The sequence below is a fragment of the Lemur catta genome, chromosome 22, assembly GCF_020740605.2.
Source record: "Lemur catta isolate mLemCat1 chromosome 22, mLemCat1.pri, whole genome shotgun sequence".
Classification (NCBI taxonomy): Eukaryota; Metazoa; Chordata; class Mammalia; order Primates; family Lemuridae; genus Lemur; species Lemur catta.
The window spans coordinates 18,976,794-19,003,105 of NC_059149.1; the positions used below are offsets into that span (position 1 = coordinate 18,976,794).

General features: G+C 33.7%; 1 protein-coding gene and 1 long non-coding RNA gene across 5 annotated transcripts in view; one reads left to right on the forward strand and one right to left on the reverse strand.

Moving 5' to 3' along the window:
* The window catches only part of MICU3 (mitochondrial calcium uptake family member 3), a 79,777-nt gene extending 56,862 nt beyond the window's left edge, over positions 1-22,915 (forward strand). For 2 of the 4 annotated variants that reach the window (XM_045535329.1, XM_045535331.1), the window contains 7 exons: positions 3,508-3,603; positions 9,633-9,733; positions 10,339-10,510; positions 15,318-15,426; positions 17,731-17,888; positions 19,319-19,387; positions 20,005-22,915. In XM_045535329.1, coding sequence (XP_045391285.1) covers positions 3,508-3,603; positions 9,633-9,733; positions 10,339-10,510; positions 15,318-15,426; positions 17,731-17,888; positions 19,319-19,387 — 705 coding nt within the window. In that variant the 3' untranslated portion in view covers positions 20,005-22,915. Of the gene's footprint in view, positions 1-3,507; positions 3,604-9,632; positions 9,734-10,338; positions 10,511-15,317; positions 15,427-17,730; positions 17,889-19,318; positions 19,969-20,004 lie in introns of those variants that run through there. The other 2 variants (XM_045535330.1, XM_045535332.1) reach the window with 2 other exon arrangements.
* The window catches only part of LOC123626399, a 48,627-nt gene that overhangs the window by 16,733 nt on the left and 5,582 nt on the right, over positions 1-26,312 (reverse strand). The window lies entirely within an intron of this gene.

Genomic DNA, 26,312 nt, shown 5'->3' on the forward strand with positions numbered 1-26,312 from the left:
CTTCCTGAAAGGACGGGAGGACTGTGCTCAGTTTGCTTTTTCTCTCTATGATACACCTGGGGTGCAGTCCTGTGAAACTTAAAATTGTAGTTCACATATTCCAGTTTTTAAGACTACAGTTGTCATAGTGGCACAGATTACAAAGGTATAGTTTCATTTATTTGTTTTTATTTGTGTGTGTGTGTGTGTGTCTTACTCTCTGCTTCTATGGGCTGTTATTTTTTTTTCCCTTAGTTTGTCTAATGTCTGAATATAACCTTTCTCGGACCCTAACTTTACATAGGGTATTTGTCTGACTGGACATGGACAACTCTCGGGAGCCATTATTCTGTTTGCCACAGTGATATATTACCATCCCTAAATCAGTCTTCTTTCTTCCTAACTTCCTTTTTCTTCCCTCCTTCCTTTTTTAATTACCAGCCCAACAAAAGGGCTCTCTATGCAATATAAATTAGCTGAACAAGAGTCACAGGCAAGGTTTTATTGGGGCTCATGTTTGAATACAAGGGAAAAATCCTCAGGCTGTTCCCCGAGGGGAGTTCAGAGAGAGTTTTAAAGAGGCTTAGGCAGGAAAACGGTGACCATGTGCACATGGAGGTGGAGATTTTTCTTGGCACCTGCATAGTACTGTGACATGCTTCTTCATGGGTTGTATGTCTCATTAGCATGTTAAATCTCTATCCTTGGGCATAATTGTTAGCATTAAAGTGAGGAAAAAGGTCAATTTTCAGCAGCAACCAGGTTGTGCTGGCTTTGACTGGGGCCTATGGACCCCTGCTCCAACGGTTGCCACATCCTGTTAAAGAAAGCACAGCTACCTTCCACTGAAGTTTCTTCCTTCTTTTCTTCTTCCCTTCCTTTGTTCCTTTCTTCCTTCCTTCTTTCCTTCCTCCTTACTTTTCAGTCATAGATGTCATGGAATGCCTTGAATAGAATCTTGCTTTGGCTCAGCCAGAAAAGCATAGAGAATTTTTGACCAAAATTGCAAAGTTTAATGAAGCTCTATCAATAACAGGCTCTGAACTTAGGCGAAAAATACATCAGACTCACAGGGCCAGTACGTTCAGAACATCATTTTGCCTTTGCCATCCATTTTTGAAGTTCTTCTGTACGATCTATATATTCTTTTATCTCTTTTAATGAAGGTCTACACTTAATGTGTCACTCTGGTAAAGGGGCCTATAGCTCAGACAGTAATCGCAGGTAACTGAGTAGACTTCAGGAAGCCCTTGCAGATTGCCTATTTACATATCAAAGCATCATAATTATCTGTATCAAAAGCACCTTGATGCTCAGTTACACTTGGGCATTTCCCCCATCAGTCTGTCTTTAGCCTGTACACACATATTCTGGTTTTGTATTTGCTTTGCATTTCTTGCTGTTAAAATCTAATCTGATTTTCATGGCTACTTTAAGCTTATTTTAAATATCCTGTTATATTTTTCAGGTGTTAAAACTTTCTACCAGTTTGCATGTTCTGCAAATTTACTCTTAATTTCATCATTCAAGTTATTGATTAAATTAAATTCTGGCTCCAGAACGGACACATATATAAGAATCAATGAATGTACCATGCACATCACTGATCTGTTGGCTGTTTTTTCCTGCAGTGATAGTTGCTGTCAGGATATTGTTCCTGCCCTCAAAGTCTTTATAATTTAAAAGACAGTGTAAGAGAAAACAAAAACAAATATATCCAGTTATAGAAATTCTGTCATATGGTCTAGTGTAAGTTAATCTCTGGAGCTAAATGATGAGTGGGAAAGCTTTCTGCAGGAGGGGACTTATAAAGCTGTTATGTTCTAAATAAGATTTTTTTAATTTAAAAAGTTGTATATTGATAAATAAATACACATTTTCAAAATATTTTAAAATATGGGAAAGCAAAAAGAAGAAAATAAAAATATCTTAACCCCACCATTCAAAGATAATTATATTGTATATATATTATATTAAGTATATCTCAGTATATTTACTTCTTTTCTATGTTTCAATGTGGTTTGTTAAACTAATTTTATCTCTTAATATGTTGTAAATATATTTATAATGCACGTGCATGATGGTGACCAGTGTTTGGAAGTAGGGAAGAAGCATGGCTTCACGAAATGAATCATTCCTATTACTCTCCTAGTAATAGTGCACAGTAAGCTTCATTTTCTAGTTCGGTAGGTTTAACAATCCCTTTCTTTATCATGTATTAACCTTCTGAGTTGCAATTTAAAAATGCATGCACATTCAAAACATGTAGATAATGTTTGCAGAGTAAGCATTTAATCTAGTTTGTTTTCATTGAGGTTATTCCATACCTATTTGAAAGGAAATGAACTGTTTTCTATATTTAGCTAATTTTGCCTATTTAGTTTATAACTACTTAAAGTTTATTTCATTATAAAGGCAGTGCTGAGCAGATTCTCTGTCACGTTGCCACATTTATAGTTATGGTAATATTTATGTCTGTTATATAAATGGTTCCTGCTAAATAATACTTTGTTAAGATTTTATTAAGATATGGGCAGTAGGCAATGTTTTCTAGTTAATAATAGTGAATTAAAACTTAGATCTTTGAAATAATTCCTAGATGCATTATAATTTTATTAGTGGCACTAGACTTTCAAAAATTAAGACCAAAAAAAAAGTTCTCTCGTTATCAGCCTATCACTCTTAAGTACATCATGCAGATTTTCTTCTCACAATAACTAAAAGACCACCAAGCCTGAGAACGTAGGAGATCTTCCCTGCTAAATCTTGACAGAAACTATTTAACTATTTTTGTTTATAAAGAACCAAATTTAGGTGTGCAGTTTGCCATTTTCCTAGGAAGATTAGACTACACCTCGTAATCTTGCTATCTCCTTTAGACTTGCCAATACTGAAATAAAAGCTAGTATTCTATCCTTGTAATAAAGACCAGAAAGTACCTTATTCATTCACAGTTGACACACCTACCAAATCCCAAGTCGTTTTGGGTGCTTTGACTTAAACGGGCATATTTCTTTTTGACAAGTTTTGCATTAATTTAAACTTTGTTTCTCTAAAGTATGGATAAGGTCATTTTGATTCTTTGATACACTATCAAGATATATGATAGCCAGCAATAATTCATTTTTAAATTAAGCGTGATTTTTAATAGGTTGCTACAAAATTACCAAAATCTACTCCAAATTAATCTACTTTACCCAGATGGGAATAAAATTTTATTTCATGCTTTCTTAGAAGTTACATGTGTTTTAGTAGAAGGGCAGAGGAAGGGATTGGAGAATTTGATTCTTTTTGACCAAGATACATTATACTTAGAAATAGTGGTTATATACCATTACACCTTTGAAAGTACATTGGGTTTACTGGCAATGAAATATAATACTGTTGTGCACAGCAGAAAACAAAAAAGGTAAGCTAATGTGTTTTCTTTTCTCTTCAAGGTTGTTTAGAACCGATTTAAAGTGTCTAAATTATCATTCTTAGTGACTATTCTTTAGATTTCAGTTGTGCTTCTTAAAACTTCTGCAGGTACTTAAAACAGATGCTGAGGAACTTGTCTCCAGAAGCTATTGGGATACACTGAGACGTAACACGAGCCAAGCACTCTTTTCAGACCTCGCAGAGGTATAATTAAACCTCATCAAGGTCCTTGTCCTACTTGCCACTTTGTTAATCTAGTCCTCATTTCATTTTGGAGTCACAATGATGAAACCAGCAACATATTTTATATTTTCCTTTTTTTTTTCAGTACAGCAGTAATTACTATATATAAAGTGTGTATTTGAATATGTAGGCTGTGCTGATGGGGCTGCAAGGTCACCTTTAATAGTCTATGCTAAATCAACTTGCTTGTTGTATAAAACATGACTTTCCAACTTAATTAAAAGGAAATGGTGTTAATTTTTACTTAAGGATTACTTTCTAGAAATTTGAAAATAATATTTTACAGTTTCACTGAATTTTTTAACCTTACAGTTTACAGTGTGACATGAAATGCTGAAATGTTTCACCTGGTCAAATATAGCTCACTCTTTAGAGTTACGTTAAACAATTAAATTTCCTAATATTGATAGTGAGGGGCTTCCCAAGGACAGGTGTAAGGGGTAGGGGGTGAGAAGGTATGGTGGGAACAGTCAGTCAAGGAAGGGAGCAATATTTTAATTGACATTAAGATTGCCAGTACATGGTGAAAATAAAAAGCACACTGACCTTACTTCGGTTTATTATTGTTTTTGAATTTGATACAGACCAGCACTTTATTTATTGCTGCACTTGGGGCACACTGCTTCCACCACCCATTCTTGTTATACCACTGTCAATAGGGATTTGTGCTTTTGAAAGCTGGGCTCTATCTTGTAGATTAAACACTATCTTGTGTTTCCTATTAATAATTTTTATAATTAAAACTAAGAAATGTATTAGAGGTGGTTATCAGTCTTACCAGAGAATTTTTAATAAATGCTAAGAGATTTATTTTTCATTATCTCTTTTTTTTAAAAAAAGTGGGCTTCTCATTTCTTTTCCTAAGCTTTAAATTTGACTTTTAATCATTATACCTAAAAGTATTTGGAGATGTAAACTGGAATCAGTTGTGACTGCTGTTGTCTGTATATACAGTGTTACTCAATTGGCATTCCTGTACTATAGTAAATACTTGAAAATGTTAATTTTGTCACTGTTGCTCAATTTTAAAGTCCCAAAGCAAATAAATAAAGCATTTTGCCCCATGTTTAATAATATGCCAATGATATATAAACATGATGTAAGTATAACCAACAATTACCTTTTGAAATTAGCTTTTAAATGTGAGCCATGTTTAGGTATAAAGTGGCAGGTGTCCATTTACATATATTTTAGAAGTGTTTATTTTATAATCATTTATGTAGGTACATAATAGTCAGCACTTAAACATAAGAACAACTGGGAACGCTGCCCCTAATAGTCCCTACAAGCCAACTGTGGCCTGGCTTCCTGGCTTCAAATTGAGAGTCATGTCACTGTTGTTTCTCCCCACACTACAGCGCCCAGCTCTCAAGCTCCAGCTATCTTTAATCCCACCTCTGTTAGAAATCCTCACAATTAGACAAAATCTGCTAATTAGATATTGAATTTAATTTAAATCTTGGGAGGTTTAATATCAGAAGCCCAATCAGGTCTTACTTACTCAGATGATGTGATTTGTGTAAGATCTTTGGAAAATGTTTATGGCTCTATTCGAGATGTGCTAGAGCTGGATGGTTTTTACAGCTTTCCAGAGCTAATTGTGCACCTGTCTGTCCAACTCAGAATTGTGGGACATTCCTTTAGTACCTTGAAAGTGGCCATGATAGGAGAATTAATACCACAGAAATTGGCAAACACTACAAATCAGTCCCTTTTTTTCCTGAAGAACCAGTTTACCAGTGTCTCATTGGCCACAATCAATCCACACCATGATCATAAGCTGCTAAATTAATGAATTGACTCAAATATCATGAAAGCAATTCTGATGAAGAGAAGAAAGAAGAAAGGAAAGAGAGGAAAAGAAAACAAAACATATTGTGTTCTAAAGTAAAATAATTATTTGGAGATTATCTCTGTTACTACCCTCCCACATTAGAGAGAATAATAAATGAGAATTAAGGTATAGTTCATTTACAACTAATTGTAATTCTTTATAGGTTACTATGAATACCAGTATAACATAGAATTGTGTATAGTATTAGTATTTCAAGATTCAAATTGATTCAGAAAGAGGGCTTCGAAATCTATTTGTATTTGCGTTTTTGTTATATATTTAATATGTAATTATTGAGATAAAATAATTCTCTTTAAATATTGTAGGTAAACTGGATATTAGCATCTCATATTCTATTCCAGAGCTGTTTCTAATTATGGAGTTTTTCAATTGTAGCAAAACCATGTGTCTTCAATTATTGTAAAACCATACAGTGAAAATTTGAATATGCCACAGCTGACACCACTTTCTAACCAAAGTCATACATCATAAATTCATAGTACAACATGATAAGCATATCATGCAACTGTTGAATAAATCTGTCAGTGCTAAAATTACAAACACTATTTTGAGTTCTACAGATGAAATTTAAAATTTGTCTTATTTGCTTTAGACTCTACTTATCCATAATAAATTTCAGTAGATTATTCAAAACTTCATTAACAAAATCAAGAGTTTGAAGGTTTCCTCCAGCCCTTGGATAGAGCTTAAGATTATCATCACATTGTAATCAATAAAAATATGTTGAAAGAATATCTTAAAACTCATTATCTTAATACTTTGGCATATTTGTATGTCATGCAGGTTTATCAACTTATTTTTAAAATGATTTAAAATAATTTTTAATCAAAACAAAGATAATAGACTTTCACGAAAATGGCCCATGGGTTCTTTTGTGGCTTTTTCTCCCTTTGTTATGAAAACACCTGAATTCATTTCATTTTAACAATGAACACTGGAATCAAAGGAATAAAGTCTCTATTTTTCCCTCAATCCTCGGGTGATTTAAGTTATATAACACAGTTAGGATACCAAGGACACTGGTGTAGTTTTCAATGACTGAGCTGTACTATGTTTCATTGACTGGGAAGAAAAGTTTTTCCCATTTCCATTTTCTAATTTTATTCTCTAATATCAAGCTGTTACTTGTGGATCTGGGTTATCTGAATAAGTACAATATACAACTAATAAGATTTCGATGCTGAAGACTGTAAGTGAAGATCTGTGCTGCTCAGTGGGCATGAGAAAAACCAGCTGAATGAGGTCATTATTTTAAACCTGTATAAAACAAAGCCGTCTCATTTTAGTGTATTGTGTCTTAAGGTAAAGGACATCACAACACTAGAGGAAAATATTCCGTAACTACGTTATCTGAGTTCACTACCTTTTGGTGTTCCTGTAAGCTCTCACTTTAAGGCTTTTTTTCAGATCTATATAACATGTAGTTTCAAGTGTACTAGAAGAGTGTACCATGTAAAAATATTTTTTCCATTAAGGCTTCAATATTATCATCTTTTCTGTCTTGTCCTTTTTCAACTTCCTAAAGTATATTATTTTTACAAAAATAAATAATAATAGGTAACATTTATTGAGCATTTACAATATGCTAGTCACAGTGCTAAGTGATTTACATGTGTTACCTAATCCTTACTGCAACCCTTTGGGATAGGTACTATTATTATTAATATTATTCCTGAAGATAATAATATCCTCAGAGAGATTAACTTCCCCGATATCTTTTATATAATGAGAAGTGTCAGGATTCCAAGCCAGCAATCGGACTCTTGAACTCATCATTTTATTTGCTCACCACAATACTGCTTATTTGTGAAGTAAGCAACTTTTTCAAAAACATCATCTCCCCTTATCCGCTTTCCTCCTGCCCCATTCCTCTAGTCCAGATACCCCAGTTTTTCATGCTTGTAGGCTACAGCCTCTATTCTTATGTTTCACTTAGGCATGAAATAACCTCTGAAATATTTCCTTCCCCTACTAATTTAAGCTGTTTAATTTAAGATAATAAACTGATTAAACTAGAGTATACTAAATTGCAAGAGAGTATCTATAATTAATATCAGATGTCTTTTTCCCAAAAATTATTTGCATATTATGACTACCAATAATGTTTGTATGCTTTATTGACACTCATACTTTAACTTTATCCTCAAAATTGTTGTTATAGTTAGAATTATTCCCATCTTACAGATAAGGAAGCTGAAGGTCAAAAAAACTCAATAAACTCAGGTCTTCTGATTTTAAATCCTGTCTTCTCTATTAGAGCAGTCTGCCTTTTCATCTTAAAGCTGCTGGGGAAAGTATTGCCTTTGAGAGCTACTCAAATTACACTCGTCTCCTCTCACATAAAGAGCCCTGAAAGGCTGGCACCATTACTATTCCTTGACTTTCATAAGAAGCTTGTTCAAGAAGATATACTTAAAATATAGTATGGGATGTTTGGCTACCTGGCTGTATTATTTTTCTGCTAGCAATCAGATCAAACTGCTATCAGATCTTCAAAGAAGTTGGTTGTTATTATAGGGAACTTTTCAGGTTTGGAATACTTAGGGCTTAGCAAAGTGAAGTGAGAAGTAGTGGTAGAGATCTTCCAAACTAATTAGAAGGAGGTTATATGCTGGAACTGATTAGGAAAACCCAAACTAAATTACTTAAGTAGAATATTTAGATGATTACTAACGAATTTCAACAATTTCAGACAATTGATAGTATACACAGATACCTTACATGCTGGAGTTTTTAAGAGAGACATGGGTTATCAAAGAACTCACTTTAAAAAAGCAGTTTAATGCATTAAAAGGGGGCATCTGTGGGGAAATCAGAAGATGTGGTCTCTATTACTCCATACTAATCATAGAAGAGAATAATAATATTTGGTCCAGGGAGAAAGGAAATAAAGATCTAACAAATGTTATGAAGGATAAAATAGCTATCTTTGTGAAAGTTGGGAAGGGGAGTATGAGGAATCAAAGGATTATCAAAATTTAGTGTGTGGGAGATGGGTGAATGAGACTTCTGGTCAAGGACCATAGAAGATTGATCCTTTGTAGAGAAGTATTTGTTTTCTGTCTTTATTTTCTATGGCATGCTGTCACAATTCTGGCCAAGAAGTATGCATTTCAACTATGTACCTTTAGTGGACGTCAGCTATTTTTCTTAAATATAAAAAATGATACTATTATTTAAACTCTTATTTTTCTTATATTTTCTAGGATGATATATAGGACAGTTACAATCATTTGAATTTTATGATTTTTGTACCTCAGTACAAAAGTAGTACTTTATAAAGTAGGTATGAGTTAATGGCAAACTGAAGAAGGAAGGGAAAGAGGGATAGAGGGAAAAGGAAGATCTGTAAAGCTATATTATAGAAAAGGTGGAAGATTTTATAGATCATCATACTTTATAAGGACTGTAATCAAGCAGTTTAAATAATGCACTTGTTGGAACTTAGTTTGTCAAGTTGAATGGGGAAGGAAAAGTCCTCTGGAATTTATTTCTTACCCATTCAAAAAATTATATAAGACTTTTCTTTGAAAGAATTATAGATGATATAAATTCCAAGATAATGTTATTACTACAGTTTTCTCTTTCAAAATACGGTATCCATTTAAGTATCATAATTATGTAATATAGTGGGAAAGTATCATGGTTAAAGGAAGCTATTTTGTGAAGCTTGGGGCTGCTCTTGTGTCAGCCCCATATATTCAGTATGTCTGAAGAATTTATCTGTTTTGAACATCATAAAAAGTGGGTTTTTCAGGTTGATTAGGAAAATCCAGACCAAATAAATAGAAATAGAATATTTAGATGATTGTTAAAGGATTTCAGCTGTTTTAGATAATTTAAAGTGTAGAACCCTATATGTATAATTTGAGGTTGAAAACTTCTTAAAATATAATATCTTTAAAATTTTTTGAAGTTCACTTTCATTCAAAGTTCTATTAAAATTTGAGCTTCATTTTAACTGTAATTGCATTTAATTGTAATTACATACTATAGTCTGTAAAACTCATTCTAATGTTAATGTATTTATGTCTTGATATTTCTATGTTGATAACAAAACTCTTTGAGGGATATTGAGTATGCCTATTCTGTTTCTTTTACTGGAGCTAACTTTCAAATTATGGTTTTTTTTAAGCGTGCTGATGACATCACAAGTTTAGTAACTGATACTACACTTCTTGTACACTTTTTTGGAAAGAAAGGAAAAGCTGAGCTCAACTTTGAAGATTTTTATAAGTGAGCTTAATTTTTATATTTTTATTGAAAATTGTTAACTTGCTAAAATCAGAAGGGTCTTTAGAAATTGTCTCATGTAGTGATACTCTCCTCTTTGCTACTTTCATTGTAACTGAAGATATTCTGTATAACAATTACCCACTTCCATAAGTACCTATATACCAGTGCTTATTTTGAGAATTGTAACAGGAAGTTACTGTGGATGGTTAAAAAAAAAGTCTGGATATCTGGATTGATTGTTGTCTCCTATATATGCAGAAGAAAGTATGTTGCCAATTCCTTAGTCTCAATTAGCCACAATAATAATATCAAGCAGTTTAAGCAGCATTATTACTCTGCAAGGTACTTTTGTTATACCCATTTTATAGACGAGGAAACCAAAGCCCCGAGAGGCTAAATTATTCGCCCTATGTGCTACAGTCAGTAAGTGGCAACACTTCTTGTTCTCTTTTCTTTCCCATTTACAGAGAGGGATTTTATAAATCTTTGTGTCATCATATAATTATTTCCATATGACCTTTTCTATGCCAGTGAATACTTGATAATTTTCTGTTACCATTACTCTTCATTTATCTTGTTCATTCTGTATTGTATTTTTGTCATAGATTTATGGATAACCTCCAAACAGAAGTTCTAGAAATAGAATTCCTTTCCTATTCTAATGGAATGAATACTATCAGTGAAGAAGATTTTGCTCATATTCTTTTACGATATACAAATGTGGAAAATACATCAGTATTTTTGGAAAATGTGCGTTACAGTATACCTGAAGAAAAGGTATCTATCCCCTACATTTATTTTGTTTCATATGTTATTATTAATAGCTTGTAATTATGTCTGTAAAACACATTGCCCTTTTTTCCTTTTTTTTTTTTTTTGAGACAGAGTCTCGCTTTGTTGCCCAGGCTAGAGTGAGTGCCGTGGCGTCAGCCTAGCTCACAGCAACCTCAAACTCCTGGGCTTAAGCGATCCTACTGCCTCAGCCTCCCGAGTAGCTGGGATTACAGGCATGCGCCACCATGCCCAGCTAATCACATTGCCCTTTTGTTAGTTCTTTTGCTCCTCTGTGGGTTAAAAGATATCTTGTATATATTTTATTCTTTTTCCTCTGTGTCCTAAGTGTTCTGGTTAAATTTTTAAAAATTAATTTTAAATTCTGGGTAGAGAGCCATATTTTTCTTAACTATGCTGAAAACACTTAAGGCTATTAGCAGTTGTTTTATTCAAATTAAGAATATCATTTTTCAAGAGAATTCCACTGAACTATATGCTTTGACTACTACCTAAACATCACCTCATAAAAAACCGTTTATATTTACATCATTTCTGTCACACTCTGTTCCTTTCTTTAACACCCTTAATAAAAGGTCATTTGAAGACTGCCATTGATGAGTGAGTGATCTTATCATCGGTTAAAGTGAGGTTTTTCAAAGAGTTTGGATGGCATGAATAGTTAAGGACCTGGGACAAATGATTGTTTGTTTAGTAACAAATGCATTGTCAGCGCTTCTGAGCAGTTGCATTACATTGGTATTTCAATGCATCGTTGCAACCAAATAGAACTGGTGTTACAAGTACCCCTTCAAGCATGGGATGTTTTGGATATATGGCCTTCTGTTTGTGTTTATAGAAAGATCAGGTTAATCTGTCCAAGAGAAACCTGCAAATAGTTTGACTCTGTTTAGAATGGATACACTGTGACAATGTTAACAATTCTGTCTACTAAGGAATGAGCAAAAAAGGACTCGATGCATTTGGCCATTAGTTTTACATTCTCTCGTAATCAGAGCCCTTTTATCTGTTTTGCATGTTAAACTGAATTTTTCTAATTCATAGATACTTCCCTAAAAATAAATATTGGAAGTTGTACTACTTTATCAAGCTACTAGAGTATCATTTAGGACCTTGAAGCTATACTTTTTTCTTTTATTAAATGGAAACTTATCAAAATCTGTAATTCAAAAGGTTAAATTCCCAGGGTGAAGAATTTATAGGAACTTGTTGAAGTGTTTTTGCAACTGTTTTTTACATCTAAGATTATTTCAGAATAAAACTTTTAAAACTTTAAATTCAGCTTCTGAAACCTTCTGATTGATTGAAATATTTTAAGTACTACAAATCATTAAGGTAGAAAAGGAAAATTTCACAAGTGAACCAGAAATGATTGATTGAGTCTCATTGATTTCTTTCTGCATTACCTCATCAATCCTCAGAACAACCTTCCAGGTTTGACATCTTTCTTTTGGAATGAGGGAAGCTCAGGCCTTCAGGTACTTCAGCACTTGCCCAAGGATTCAAACCTAAGGCTTTCTAAGCCAGTGATATTCCTTCCACACCCTACTTAGGTCTTTCCCTCCCTCTACCTCTTATCTCCTCTCCAAAAGGATAACAACTGCTATTATTTGAATAACACTTTACATTTCTAAAATACTTTCATTTTCATTTGTTTATCTAGCACCTACTATTTACTAGGCCTTATTCTGGTCACTGGAGTTAAAGTGGCGATATAAGCAAAATCCTTCTCTCATGGAAATATTAATATATATTAGTAGAGAGACAAAATAAGTAAACAAAAAAATGACATACTTTCAGGTAATGATAAATGTTATGGAGGGGACCAAGGGTCATGGGTACTGGACACAAGGGAGACCGTCAGGGAGAGCTTTGCCAAAGAGGTGGCTTTTGAGGAGAAACTATGAGGAGTGAGCTGTGCAAAGATCTGGACAAAGAGCATTCCAGGCAGAGAATACCAAGGAAGGGCCTGAGGACAGAAAAGCTTAGTTTATTTAAGCAAATGCCAAAAGACAAAGTAAGTGAACAGGAAAGTAGTAGATGAGGAAGGAGAGACAGATAGGGGCCAGGTCTTTTAGGACCCTGTAGGCCAGGGTCAGGAGTTTAGAGTTTATTCTAATAGAGCCTCTAGGAGTGATGGGAAGCCACTATGGCATTTAAACTTTAAAGCAGAGGCCAACAAACCACACCACTTCCTATTTTTGTAAATAAAGTTTTATTGGAACACAGCCATGCTCATTCACTTAAAGTATTGTCTGCAGCTATTTTTGCACCATAATGGTACAGTGGAATAGCTGCAACAGAGACCAGATAGCCAGCAAAAGTGAAAATATCTACTCTCTGGGCTTTTACAGAAAAAGTGTGCCAACCTTGCATTAGAGCATAGGTATGATGTTAATCATTCAGTAAGTGTTGACTGTCTACTAGGACACTCAGCTGCAGCCTATACTCTGAGTCACATTACAAAAGATCATCTGGGCTGCTACATAACAGAATAGACTTTAGTTGGCCCAGCTTTGAAAGAAAGAGACAATAAAAGATGCTATTATAGGAGTCTAGGTGAGAGATACGCATGGCTTGGACCAGGGTAAAAGTAGAGAAAAGAGGCCAGATATTGAATCATTTAAATAGTAGAGCTGATAGAACCTGTTCATGGATTATATTTCAATGTGAAGGAAAAAGAGGAATCAAGAACTCCTGGAGCTTTGGCCTGAACCACAAGGCAAATCAATTATGCCATTTACTGAGCTAAGCAAAACCATGAATTTGGGATTAGGAGAGAATCAGATTTATTAGGAACAAGTTAAATTTGATAATTATACTACTTCCTTGTTAATATTTGCATTATGTGGTTATTCTGAGAAGCCATCTTGTAAAGCTAAAAGTTCAGATGTTGAACATGTATTCTGTCATTTTTAAAATTTGTTTCTTAATTTCATGCTCCCTGAAAACATTGATTTTTTTTTTTTTACCCTTTGCTTAAAAATATCTCATCCTCCTGTTTTTTACTTTTACCAACAATAACCTGTTGTCCTGAGACAGAGACTGTTGCTATGGCAGCATGAACTGGTACAGACCCGGAGCAGTGACCTGTTTCCCTGGCAACAAGCTCTCCACATCAAGGCCTACCCCTTCTGGCGCAGTCTCCCTACCTGATTCAAACAGCCCTCTTTAGAAAACATGGCAGGTGTGATCGGGTCACAAAACAGGATCCAGGATTGGAGAGCCCATAAAGAAATATAAGGAAAGGGGAAGCGAAAAATGTGAAAAGACAATAGGATTCTCATGTTGAAAGCAACAGAAGAGTTGTAATTGAAGTAGAAATAATGTATACCAAAAATAGGGTCTTTCGGTACTAAGTCCTTTAATTAGTAGTTGGCTTATATGAAAGTAGAGTCCTGTGGTTCTTTCCCTAGCTTTGCAACACTGCCTTGCTAGTGTCTCCTCGTCTTTTACCCCCATCTTAAAGCCAGAATTTGTTAAACCTAAGCCCTTGGCCTTCTGCTCTTTTCTCTGTGTATTTTCTCAGTTATGTTAATTTTATTGAGGAGAACACGTTAATTAAGTGCAGCTCCTCCTGTTCAAATTTGTATCCTCTGAGATACATTGTTCTTATTTTAAATAACTATTTAACTGAAGTAACATCCAGGGCAGTAATTTCACTTTATACACATAACATTCCAGAAGAAGCCGCTCTGACCACCAGTTCTTTACATCAGCAGTCCCCAACCTTTTTGGCACCAGGGACCAGTTTCATGGAAGTAAATTTTTCCACAGACCACGGCGGGGATGGTTTTGGGATGATTCAAGTGTGTTACATTTATTGTGCAGTCAAACTTCTCTGCTAATGAGAATCTGTATTTGCAGCCGCTCCCCAGTGCTAGCAACACCTCCTCAGCTCCACCTCAGATCAGCAGGCATTGGGTTCTCACATGAGCATGCAGCCTAGATCCCTCGCATCCACAGTTTACAGTAGGTTTTGTGCTCCTATGAGAATCTAATGCCATGGCAGATCTGACAGGAGGCGGAGCTTATGTGGTGATGGGAGCAATGGGGAGCGGCTGTAAATACAGAGGAAGCTTCCCTTGCTTGCCTGCCACTCACCTCCTGCTGTGCAGCCCAGTTGCTAACATGCCAGGGACCGGTACCAGTCCATGCCTTGGGGGTTGGGGACCGCAGCTTTACATGATCCCACACAAGCCCTTAGTTGGGTCTCCCAGAGCTGTATCTTCAGCATTGCATTTCCTCCTGCTGTCCTGGCAGTGTTATCATGACAGGAACAAGCACAAATATACTAGGTTGACGCTGAATCAACATTTTGAGTTTGCATTGTCATTATAAAGACATTAATGATCTAATGCTGAATCATATTTAAGGAGTACATGTGCAGGGGAAATTGTTTTTAATGACTTCCTGCTGTTTTTTAAATTCTTTATCATCATATTTACTTTTAGGGTGTAAAAAAATTCAGGCCTAAAATAGAGAGTTTTCAAAATTGAAACTTTTTTATTCATTTTTATTGTAGCATTTTTTGGAACTTTGTGCTAATATGACAGTGTTTAAAAAATATTTTCACTTATTATTGTAATGGTAACAACATCACCTGGTGGAAATAAGTCTGAGTTAATTTTACATTCCATTTGGAGAAAGAAGGTTTCATAATGTACCCTGGAAATGTTTACATAGGAGATATATTGCAGATGCTTAATCTGTTTATTTCTCTTAAGCGTAGAAACTTATTTTAATAAATTTTGTAATACTAAATATATTTACATTTATTTTCCCAATATAGGGCATCACATTTGATGAATTCAGGTCATTTTTCCAGTTTCTTAACAACCTAGAAGACTTTGCAATAGCCCTGAATATGTATAACTTTGCAAGTCGTTCTATAGGTCAAGGTAAGTAATCATCTTTCAAAAATTAGACTGGGTGTGGTGACATGTCTATAATCCTAGCACTTTGGGAGGCTGAGGCGGGAGAATTGCTCGAGGCCAGAAGTTTGAAACAAGCCTGAGCAATATAGCAAGACCCATGTCTCTACAAAAAATAGAAAAATTAGCCAGGTCTGGTGGCATGTGCCCATAGTCCCAGCTACTCAGGAGTCTGAGGCAGATGGATCACTTGAACTCAGGATTTTGAGGTTACAGTGAGCTATGATGACACTACTGCACTCTAGACAACAGAGCAAGACCCTAACTCCAAAAAAAAAAAAAATAATAATAATCCTACATTGATTATAGAGATTTTGGCAATAATTTAAATATTTCATATCATATCACCCAACTTGCCTGAAAGTCTGGTATATACTTTCAATGAGAAATGAGTTCTGACACTTAAAAGAAAACTAAGCAAAGTTTAGAGAAATGTGCTAAATTTTCATATTGAATTTATTTTTGCCCTTGATTTCATATCATGGGGAAAAGCTAATGATGTTTGTAAAAGTTCAAAGAAGAAGAAACTTCATGGCGATTTGGTATCACTAGGGGACATGTGTCCACCTACAGAAGAACCAGTTGGCCATGCTCCAGACATTCCCACAGGATGGGATTTATGTTACTGATTCAGTGCCTGCCAACTCAGAAACCCGAGTTTTGTCATCAGAGCTACCTCTTAGCCATAGACTTACATTGACTGACTTTTGAGAATATCAATTTTGCTTAATTTACAAAGAAATACAACTGTCATAGAGTTCAGAATGCTGTTGTCTTCAGAACCAGCTCCTTTCCCTGTAGGTGGACTAACAGGCCAGGTATTTTTCTAGGACTCTCTGGCTGTGATCATCCTCCCTCCCCTCATGGCCATATCTCTTTATTCTTGCCCTATGGGGACTTTATGTCTTTAAGGTGATTGCCAGTCTCTGCTATTATCCCAAGGTTAAATCTCAGAGGACAGTCTTAGGTTTTTTATTACCAAGTTCTAGGGAGAAGCCAGGCTGCAGCCCCTAAGGGCTGATGACAATTCTGTCTCTTCCAAAGCCACAGGTATTGACTCCGTTATGTGGCCTCATTCATTTATCCATTGAGTAGGAGAAACCTGAACAAATTTCATATTTTACCCTTTCTCTAGTGTAGACATTCAAATATGGCACCTTCTCAACCCATTTTAGTGTTTTAAAATGAAAACTTTTGGGAGCCCTGCCTTTACAGACCAGCCTGTATTACCACGATAAACTTAATCAACATTTTTTAAAAAAATCAATATCTGCTCATTTGGTTCAGAATGGAAAGTTGCTTTTTTACTTTGTGGAACTGAGAAATGAAAAAAAGTAATTGTGTCACTTGTCTTGCAGTTTGTAGGAATATGTCCATCCCTTTCTTTTCTTTTGCCACTACTAGCACCTTTATTCAAGTTATTACCTTTTAGAAGGACTATTGCAGTGGCAACCAAAGTGGCATTCCTGGTACTAGCTACTTTCCTCACCAATGTTTCCTGGACAGCTCACAGAATAATCTTCTAAAACACAAATTAACCTTCCTACAACACACCTTCTCCGGAAAACTATTGAGTTTTCCAATTGCCCATTGAAGAATGTACAGGTTCCTCACCTCAAAGTCCCTGTGCAGAGTTTCCTACAGATCTTGTCTGTCCCCCTGCTCTACCCAAACCAGACTCCTCATTGTTTTCTGAATGTGCTTTATGCTGCCCTGTGTCCCCACATGCCTTGGTTCATACATGTCATCTCCTGTGCCATTTCTGTATGCTGTACAAGCTGAAATCATCTATCCTTCTGGGCTCAGCCCAAATACAAAATCACAGCCTTTCCTAATCACCACTTTTCTCTCTTCTTCCTACCCCATACACCGGACAGAAGTACTCACGCATCTCCAAATTCTCATAACACCTTGTTGGTACTTTTTGTGTGGCCCATGTAATGACTATTTGGACAGGTGTCTCATCTCCCATCTGAACTCTAAGTTTCTTGACAACTTACCTTAATAACTTCTAAAGTATCTGTCACTGACAGTAGGTGCTCATGAAACATTCATGGATTATGATTGCATGATTAACCTAAGGTACAGCTACTTCCTGTCTCTTTTCATTACAACCACAAAAATTATTCCCTAAAACACAGCATGATTAATGAAAAGACATGTTGCATAAGGTCATGATCCATTTTTAGAAAACAATGTTTTTTTACAACTTTTCTAATAACATATTATAAAAATGTTAACAGACTACTCTTTTTATGTGATGTTATCTAGATGAATTTAAACGTGCCGTCTATGTAGCTACTGGACTCAAACTTTCACCACATTTAGTGAACACTGTCTTCAAGATTTTTGATGTTGACAAAGATGATCAATTAAGTTACAAAGAATTTATTGGAATTATGAAAGACAGACTCCATAGAGGATTCCGGGTAAACTACAAATTTTAACCATATTGATATCCTTTTAAAATCTGAGGGAAAAAAATCCGTGTAAGTTTAGAAACAATTTATATAAATTTTAAGAATATAAAAATTAAATGTTAAATACTTTATTTGAAAAGAAAAACAGGATTTATCTAATTTCAGAAACAACTTGAGGTAATAAAAGAGAATACTTTTTTAAAAATATAAAATTAGTTTCACTTTTAATAATTTATTTTCATATTCAGTTAATGTCTCTATCCCAGTTTGTGGGGGAAAATGTTGTCAAATATTTTTGAAAAATTCAGTGTGCACATTGGCTTTTCAGACCTGGCAGTATGCAAAGAAATACCACTATTTGTTGTTTTATAAGGCACATGTTTTCTTTAGGCAACTTGAGGTTTCTAAGTCATTGTATGTTCATTATTTTTTATATGAAAAATAAGTTAAACAATTTGTGTGTTGAACTATTTTTTCTGTTACCATTTTATACTGAAAGGTCATTACTAGAAATTCCATGATTTTTCCCAAGAAACATGTTTTAAAGATTGAAATATAGTATGAATCCATAAATGTTTATACATCTAATGGAAAAAGAAAAAATTTTTTTCTATTAAAATTAACAGCTAGAATATTCAATCTTCTATATTTGGCAAGAATACCCCTAAGTATTATACATTTTAAAAGACAAAAAGTTGTATATACAAAAAGTCAAAATTCATATTAGACAATGTTTTTTAAAAATTTTAATGAGTTTAAATCCAAACTGCCTGGGTGAAGATGCTGTGTACTTAACTGCCACCTAGTGGTTAGTTGCTAACGTTTTAGATGATGCCACAAAGACTTGAAAGGATATACATTGAAAATCATTTAATTTTCCTCAAAAATTTTAGAGTAGCAAGATCAAATTAAATATGAACTATGCCAAACATCTGACCCTGTATTTTTCTCTTAGATGTTATGTGTTTTATTTTTATTTATTTATATACATGCCTGTGGCCCTCATTTTAATAGCACATTATTTTAATTTTTATTTTTAATTGACAAAAAATAATTGTGTATACTTATGTGGTACAATATAATGTTTTGATATAGGTATACATTGTATATCCATCACCTCACATACTTTTGTTGTAGTGAGAACATTTTAAATCTGCGTTTTTAAAGCAATTTTGAAAAATGCAATGCATGGTTATTAATTATGGTCACCTTGCTGTGTAGTAGATCTTGAAAAATTATTCATAGTGTATAACTGGAACTTTGTATGTTTTGGTTAACTTTTCCCCATTCCCTCCCCCCCCACGCACACCCCCACCTCTGGTAACCACCATTCTACTCTCTACTTCTTTAAGTTTGACTTTTTTAGATTCCACATGTGAGTGAAATCATGCTATGTTTGTCTTCCTGTACATCTGTATGCTTGATCCTCTGTTCCACAGGGTTATAAAACTGTCCAGAAGTATCCAACTTTCAAGTCCTGCCTGAAGAAAGAACTCCATAGCAGATAAGTATGTTTGTCTAAATTTGTTTAATGCCAATAAACAAAGGGTCATGATTTCTTTTTCTGTTATAAAATTTTATGTAAAATTTTATAGCTGAAAGGAATAGAATTATAGTTTCTAATTTATTTTTATTTTTTAGGCCATTAGAGCATCTTGATTGAAAAATTTTGTTAAACCTGCAGTTTTGTACATAAGCAGATACAATATATTGAATCCAAATTGGACTTTTGTAATCAAAGATCATTAGCACCAAAGAAATATTTGTTACTGTTTTTTAGGATCATGATTCTGAACATCTGCTACAAAAATAGCAGCTAATTTTTTTACTTATTTATCTGGCACTAAGTGTTCTTCCACATGTATAGTGTCTCATTTAATTCTCACAGATACCCCATTTAAGAGCAGAGAAAATCAAGGTTTAGCAAGTAACTTGCCTATGATAACTTACTAGTAAGCGGCAAACCAGGATTTGAACTTTATTCTTATATATTATGGGGGGTATTTTTATTAGATTCCTTACTGTGTCATATCATTATTGTAAAAATATTTGATTAATGCCATCACCTCTGAATTATATCCTAAATAAATACTGCTTTTGTATTACTGTTTGTTTTTTTAATTAGATACTCGTAAAGCAAAGTTTAAAGGATTACTATCTATGTGACAAATGCAAGAAGCAAAAATTTCAGAGAGTGGAAGCAGGTCTGAGATCAGAACATGTAGAAAATGAAGGAAAAGGTGAAATGCTATGATATTTATATTTTTTTCTTGAACTTAATTCTTAACATAAAACAGATAAAATATATCTTCTTATTACAAATGTTATATATAATCAAGTTGAGCTTTTGCCTTGATTTACTGAACTTTCTGCACTTTTTCATTCCCTTCAGAAGTATATAGATACTTCCAATGACTACATGAGAATGTATGTAAAATATTTTTTATTTATTTATTAATAATTTGCCTCATTTCAAAATAATTTATGACTCATGGAATATAGATCACCTAAAATGAACGCCACATTTTTTTCTTTGTTTTTGGACTGTGAACTTATTTTCAGAGAATGAATATTGCTTATGACTTATCTTAGGACCCTTAGCATTGTTAACAAATCCTGTTATTTACCAGGTTTTTAATTACCTTGAAATAATTTTGGAAAACGAAATTAAGCTACTGTATAATGTGATGGTTTACATTGTACTTTTAACTTTTAAAAGTACTTAAACATATGTTGTTTGACTTGCATAAAAAGTTTTTTAAAATTTTTGTTCATTTACCAAAGTCAACAGAATGTCTAGTATTCTTTTATGTTTGCAGTACAGAAATTTAAAAGGTAGATTTTTTTTTTTTACCCCAAAAAACAGTCATGTGTTGATGGTAGAAGCAGTGGTAGTTGTTATAACAGTAGTCACTGTCATTGTCATTATCTTCTTAAACATAATGCTGCTCCTGATTGCAGGTGGTATATGTTAATAGCACTAGTAAAAATAATGTCTTAGAGCTCTGTAACTTGTTGCATATTGTCAATATATGTATGTAGCATCAAAATGGGTGTTGTAAGAGACTAATATAAAATGGTTTAGAAGACTGATGTATATATTAGGTAGAAGCTAATATTTTGATTTTTGCAAAAGGACCACATGCAAAAGTGTTGCCAAACAGCCAGTAATAATGAATAATTTAAATATAATTTATTATTTCAAAATAATATGTCTTAAAAGGGAAAATAAAAACTTTCTATTGAATCACAACAAAGATTTTCATGTGGAGAAATAATTTAATAGTACTTAATAGAAATCTGTTCAATTCAGAACATTTAGTTTATTCAAGGATACTATACAAAAATAGAATAATGAACCTAAATTAATAAATTTGTATACCGTATGTGGAAGATAAGCTCATTTATCTTCCTTTCTAAGACATATTTAATGTAAGTTATATACACTCCAACTAGTACCTTGCTTTTGCATATGAAAATAGGAAACACTGACTTTGTTTTTATAAGTTATTAAATGTGAAATTGATCTGCATCAACTTATTTATAAAAGTAATTTTATTTCCAAGAAAATATTATTAGCATTGATTTTGTATTTGTTAGACTTTTTACATTCTTTATCTGATATTATTTATTATACTAATTAGAAATATATGATTCATAAATTTAAGGATCCCATGTAGTATAATAATTTAATTTCACCTGCTTTGAAGGTTGACTCGAGTGACTAAATGAAAATGCCTCCCCACTCATTTAACATGCCCCAGGTCTGTTTTTTTTACCCTGTGAGCTACCTAGAGAAGTAATCCCAGGTCTGTTTTATCTTATACTGACTGTTCTCAACATTATTTGGTATCTAAAATAATTGAAAAAATGTAATTTTCTTTAATCCTTAGCTGTAAGTTATATTATCTTACATACATGGAAAATCCTATAAATACAGATTAAAAATTAAATTAGCCCATTAAAATCCTTTACAATTCTGTCATTCTCCCAAGAAAGAACAGCATACTGCATACACAATCTTTATTCTTTACTGCTTATCAGAGTGAATGGGTGAATATCTGTTTGAAAGGTTGCAGCATAATCTTAAAATGGGAATAAAATATTCTGATCAATTAAAGTGTAAAGGAAAGTAGTAAATTACAGTGAGTCCCTTCATATTATCACTCTGGAACTTTATCATATATGAAATGAGAGGTAAAAATAGCTCACTAGATTGTTATTTACATCAATTTAAAAATTTTTAAATGCTTTGAAAATAATATCCTAATTATTAATACATGTATGCTATTATTTTCAGTATTTCCTTCTACAAACTCTGGAAAGATTAAGCTATACGTAAAATTTTAATATCATACATTTTACAGAGAGCTTACATAATAAACAGTTGATGGTACTTCTCAGAATCACTTCATAATAAGAAATTTATTGAACATAAGTTTTAATTTATTTTTCTTATAATTGTAAAGTGACCTGTCTTACATTCTTACATCATCTTAAAATAAATATACCTGCCCATTAATCAAGAAACATTGTACTTTGCTTTTATGTATGTCTGTGGACTAATAATGTCCTTCAGAAATGTCACCTCCAAACTTTGGAAATCTTTATGGGTTACCAAACTTCCATCGATCGTCTGCTCTCTTCTGTGGCAATACATGCCAATGAAATTTATCTCATCAACACCTTTATAAGTAAGTAAATCACATAGAACCATAATGCCTCTCAAAGTGCATCATAGGAATTTCTACATTATAGAACTGTGGTCATTGGTACTGGAAAGCTTTTCAGAAAGTTTACATGTGACTTAATGGAGTATCAATTTTGTTTAAAATAATTAGACCAAAACTACAGCAGCCCCTGTTTTACTAATGATGGTGAATTGTAAATATTGTCTTCCTAAGACAAGACCTAGAAATTTATCAGTTTTCAAAATACAGTAATTATCCTACTTCTTACAGCCATATAGTAAATTAACACTTGTTAAAAGCATAGTGCTTTTACTTCCAAAGGATGTAAAAATATGAATTGTATAATGTTCAGTAAGTATAATAAAAATTCTAAGTGTTAAGAAACCATTGTGCTTTTTTCATTCAACAGTATTTTTACTTTCTTAGTAGCTCATGAAATAATGGTACGTCTTGCAATGTTTCATCTTAAATACTGTGAAATATTGTGTTTATAATTCTTTATATATCACTATCAGTATCTTTGGAACACATCTTAAAAACTGAGAGATATACCTGTAACTGTGACTATACACATGTAAGTATACAGTGCTCAGAGAAAGTTTTCTGGAAAAGATAAATTTTGTCCAACATTGTGAAGGAAGAAAGGGAGATGTGATAATGAGAAATAGAATAGGAAAAATAAGAGAATGGAAAAGGGATCTGAATAAGGATACAGTTTTTTAAATTGGGATTGGGTAGACAGTTTTTGTAAACATAAATTTAAAGAAATGCAAATTAAATCAAAGTGTCAATAAGTCCTTCCACCTTCTAGATTGAAAAGATAGAATAGTTTTGTGATATGTAGTGTTGGAGAGTCTGTGAGGCAGTTTAGAATTCCTAGATACTGCTGGTGAGACTGTAAGTTTGGGTATAACATCTTTGGAGGGCAATATAGAAATATCTCAAAATTTTAACTTAGAATTTTACTTCCGGGATTATCCCAATACATATGTTTGTAAATTTTCATGTCAATAAATATATGTATTCAATGGAATAGCATGTAACTGTGAAAAAGTAGGAGGTATACTTATAATGTTTATATGACATGATCCGCAAGATGTGTTTATGGGAGCACAGTCAGGTATGAAAGAATGTGTGCTCTCCTACTGTTGGTGTTCAAAGCATACTTTCATTGCATAGAATTATATTTTAATTTTATTAAAGTTATGCACTATATATTTTTAAAAGTCAAAGAGCTCTAAAGTCTAGAAAAACACCATCCCTGTTTCCAGCCACTCCCTTTCCTGCTTTTCAGAGGCAATCACTTTCAAGTCTTTTAGCAGTTTCTTTTGGTATCTACCTTCATATTTCACGATAATATGTTTATACCGATATTTTTGGTTGATTTCATGTTTGCATTATTAACTGTTGATTTCCTACAGTGGAAGATAAGGATTTGGCTCTCTTACAAGTCCCTCTCCAAGACACAGACCCGTGTTTTCCCCTCCCCATCCTTTCAGTATAGTTAGAGCTTAACTTTAGTTGAATCAATTATATCATCATCAATTATTATATTTCCTTCCTTATATATCTTCCTCCTTTCCCCGGAGTTAATAATTTTCGCCTTTTCAGTCAGCTTAATTTTTTGTGTACCTCTCATTTACTTACTATAATAATTTATCCCAGACTTCTCTCCAGAACTACACGTATATTGTTAGTATATTTGAACACACAAGGAAATATGTGAGTTTTGTTATGTCAGAAATGCCTGCTGGAGCTCTCCATCTTACCGTGACATCTACAGTGGTTGTTCTCTATCTCTTGAAGATTCTATTTAACCTCTATAGCTCCTAGGTCATCCTATTTCTTATCTTTTCATTTTTTGGAGTGGATCAGAATCCTCCACATTTCCTGAGAAAGGCTGCATGGTAAATAAATTTTTGAGATCTTGCATGCCTGAAAATGCCCATATTCTACCGTCCTGCTTGGGTAACATTTGCCCAGGGATAGAAATCTAGAATGGTACAGCTTGCAGAATTTTGAAAGCGTTGCCGCATTGGCTTCCAGCTTCCAGTGTTGCTCTTAAGAAATCAGATGCCATTCTGATTCCTCACTTTTGTGGGTTGTTTTTTTTTTTTTTTCCTTTCTGGAAGTTAGGAGAATCTTCTCTTTGTCCCTATTATTCCAAATTTTCAAATTGATGTATCTTGATAAGGGTCTTTTCAACCTAAAAACTCATGGCATTCAGTGCTGAAAAAAACAACAGAAAATCCTGTAATTGTTTCTCTGAGAACCTCCCCTCTTGTTTTCTCCGCTCAGTTTTTCTGGAATTTCTGTCGTTCAGATATTGAATCTCCTATACTCAGTCTATAATTTTTCTTTTCTTTCCTGCTGTTCATCTCTTTGTCTTTTTATTGTACCTTTTAAAGATTTCCTCACTTTGTCTTGTATCCATTCTCTTGAGTTTTTTTATTTCATATTTTAAAATTTTTTTTCTGTGAGTTTTTCTTTTTTATCATCTCCTGGTCTTGTTTCATGTATTCATTGTCTTTTATTTTCTCTCTGATTATTGAATTTTGGTTTCTTTGAAGTTTTATTCTGTTCCCTTCATTGCCTCATTCCTTTTTTTTTCTGTTTGTGTTTTGGGTCTCTGTATATTACAGGTTTTTCTCAAGTATCTGCCAATCCTTTGCTATATGTTCATATTTAAAAACAAATTGGGAGCTCTGTGTGCGTGGGATGAGCTTTTGACTATCGATGGGTTTTACTCTGTGCTGTTCTGGCTGGGCCATTTCATTGAGGAACCTTGACTACCTATCAGTCCTTATAGGTCTCTTCTCTTTAGCTGGTCCGATTTCTCCTTCCTGGTAGTTCAAACCTTGGCTGCCATTTTGTTCAGAGCTGAGTATAGGAAAGATATCTTTCATCTCCTTTCTTCAGTATGTTACCTCCAACTTCAGTTTCTCTGTTCTCCCTGTGCATAGAATACCTCTGCTTTGACCTCTGCAGGGTTTTCTGCTGATGTGTGTGGGAGGGGAAAGGAGGAAGAGGCACAGACAAACCTGAAATCTAAATGCTCCCTAAACAGAGTTTCAGTCAGTCAATCCTGTTTATAGTACAACCTTCGGAGGTACTTGGATTCTTCCTTCTTAAGCCTTTCAGGAACTCTGCAGTATGAATCTGCCACTTCCAAAGTGTGTCCCTGTTGCAGGTGTTCAAATTCTCTATAATCTGTAAGTGTATTACCATCTATTTCTGAAGATTTAAAAATTTTGTCCCTGTATTCTCTTCTAATTTTTTTGTCCTTGAAAAAGGTACACTTTAAAAAAAAAAATCCTTTTTCTGTCATTTTAGTATGGTTTCCAGAGAGAACAGGAAAAAATATGAGTCTAAAACAATATATTTAAGTTCCATATTTAGAATATATCTGGAAGGAATTTAAGAATGGTTATTACCTTTGAAGATGGGGCATAGTTATATTTGATGAACTGTTATGGAACTGCTTTGAGTGTTTTTAGTATATGTATGATTACTTTTCAAGAAAAGCACATTTTTAAAACTTATGATCTCAGTCTGGTAAGAGTGGGAAGAAGTCGTGAAGGTCATGTGCTGGGTGGATTTATTCACTAAATCCAGTTAGATTACTTCTTGAAGTGGGAAGAAATGGTTTTAAGAAAAGTAAAAGTATAATTGTGATTATAAATTTATGGAACTATGAGATAGTTTAAGCTTGGATGGTAGGGCTGAGAAAGGAATTAATTGA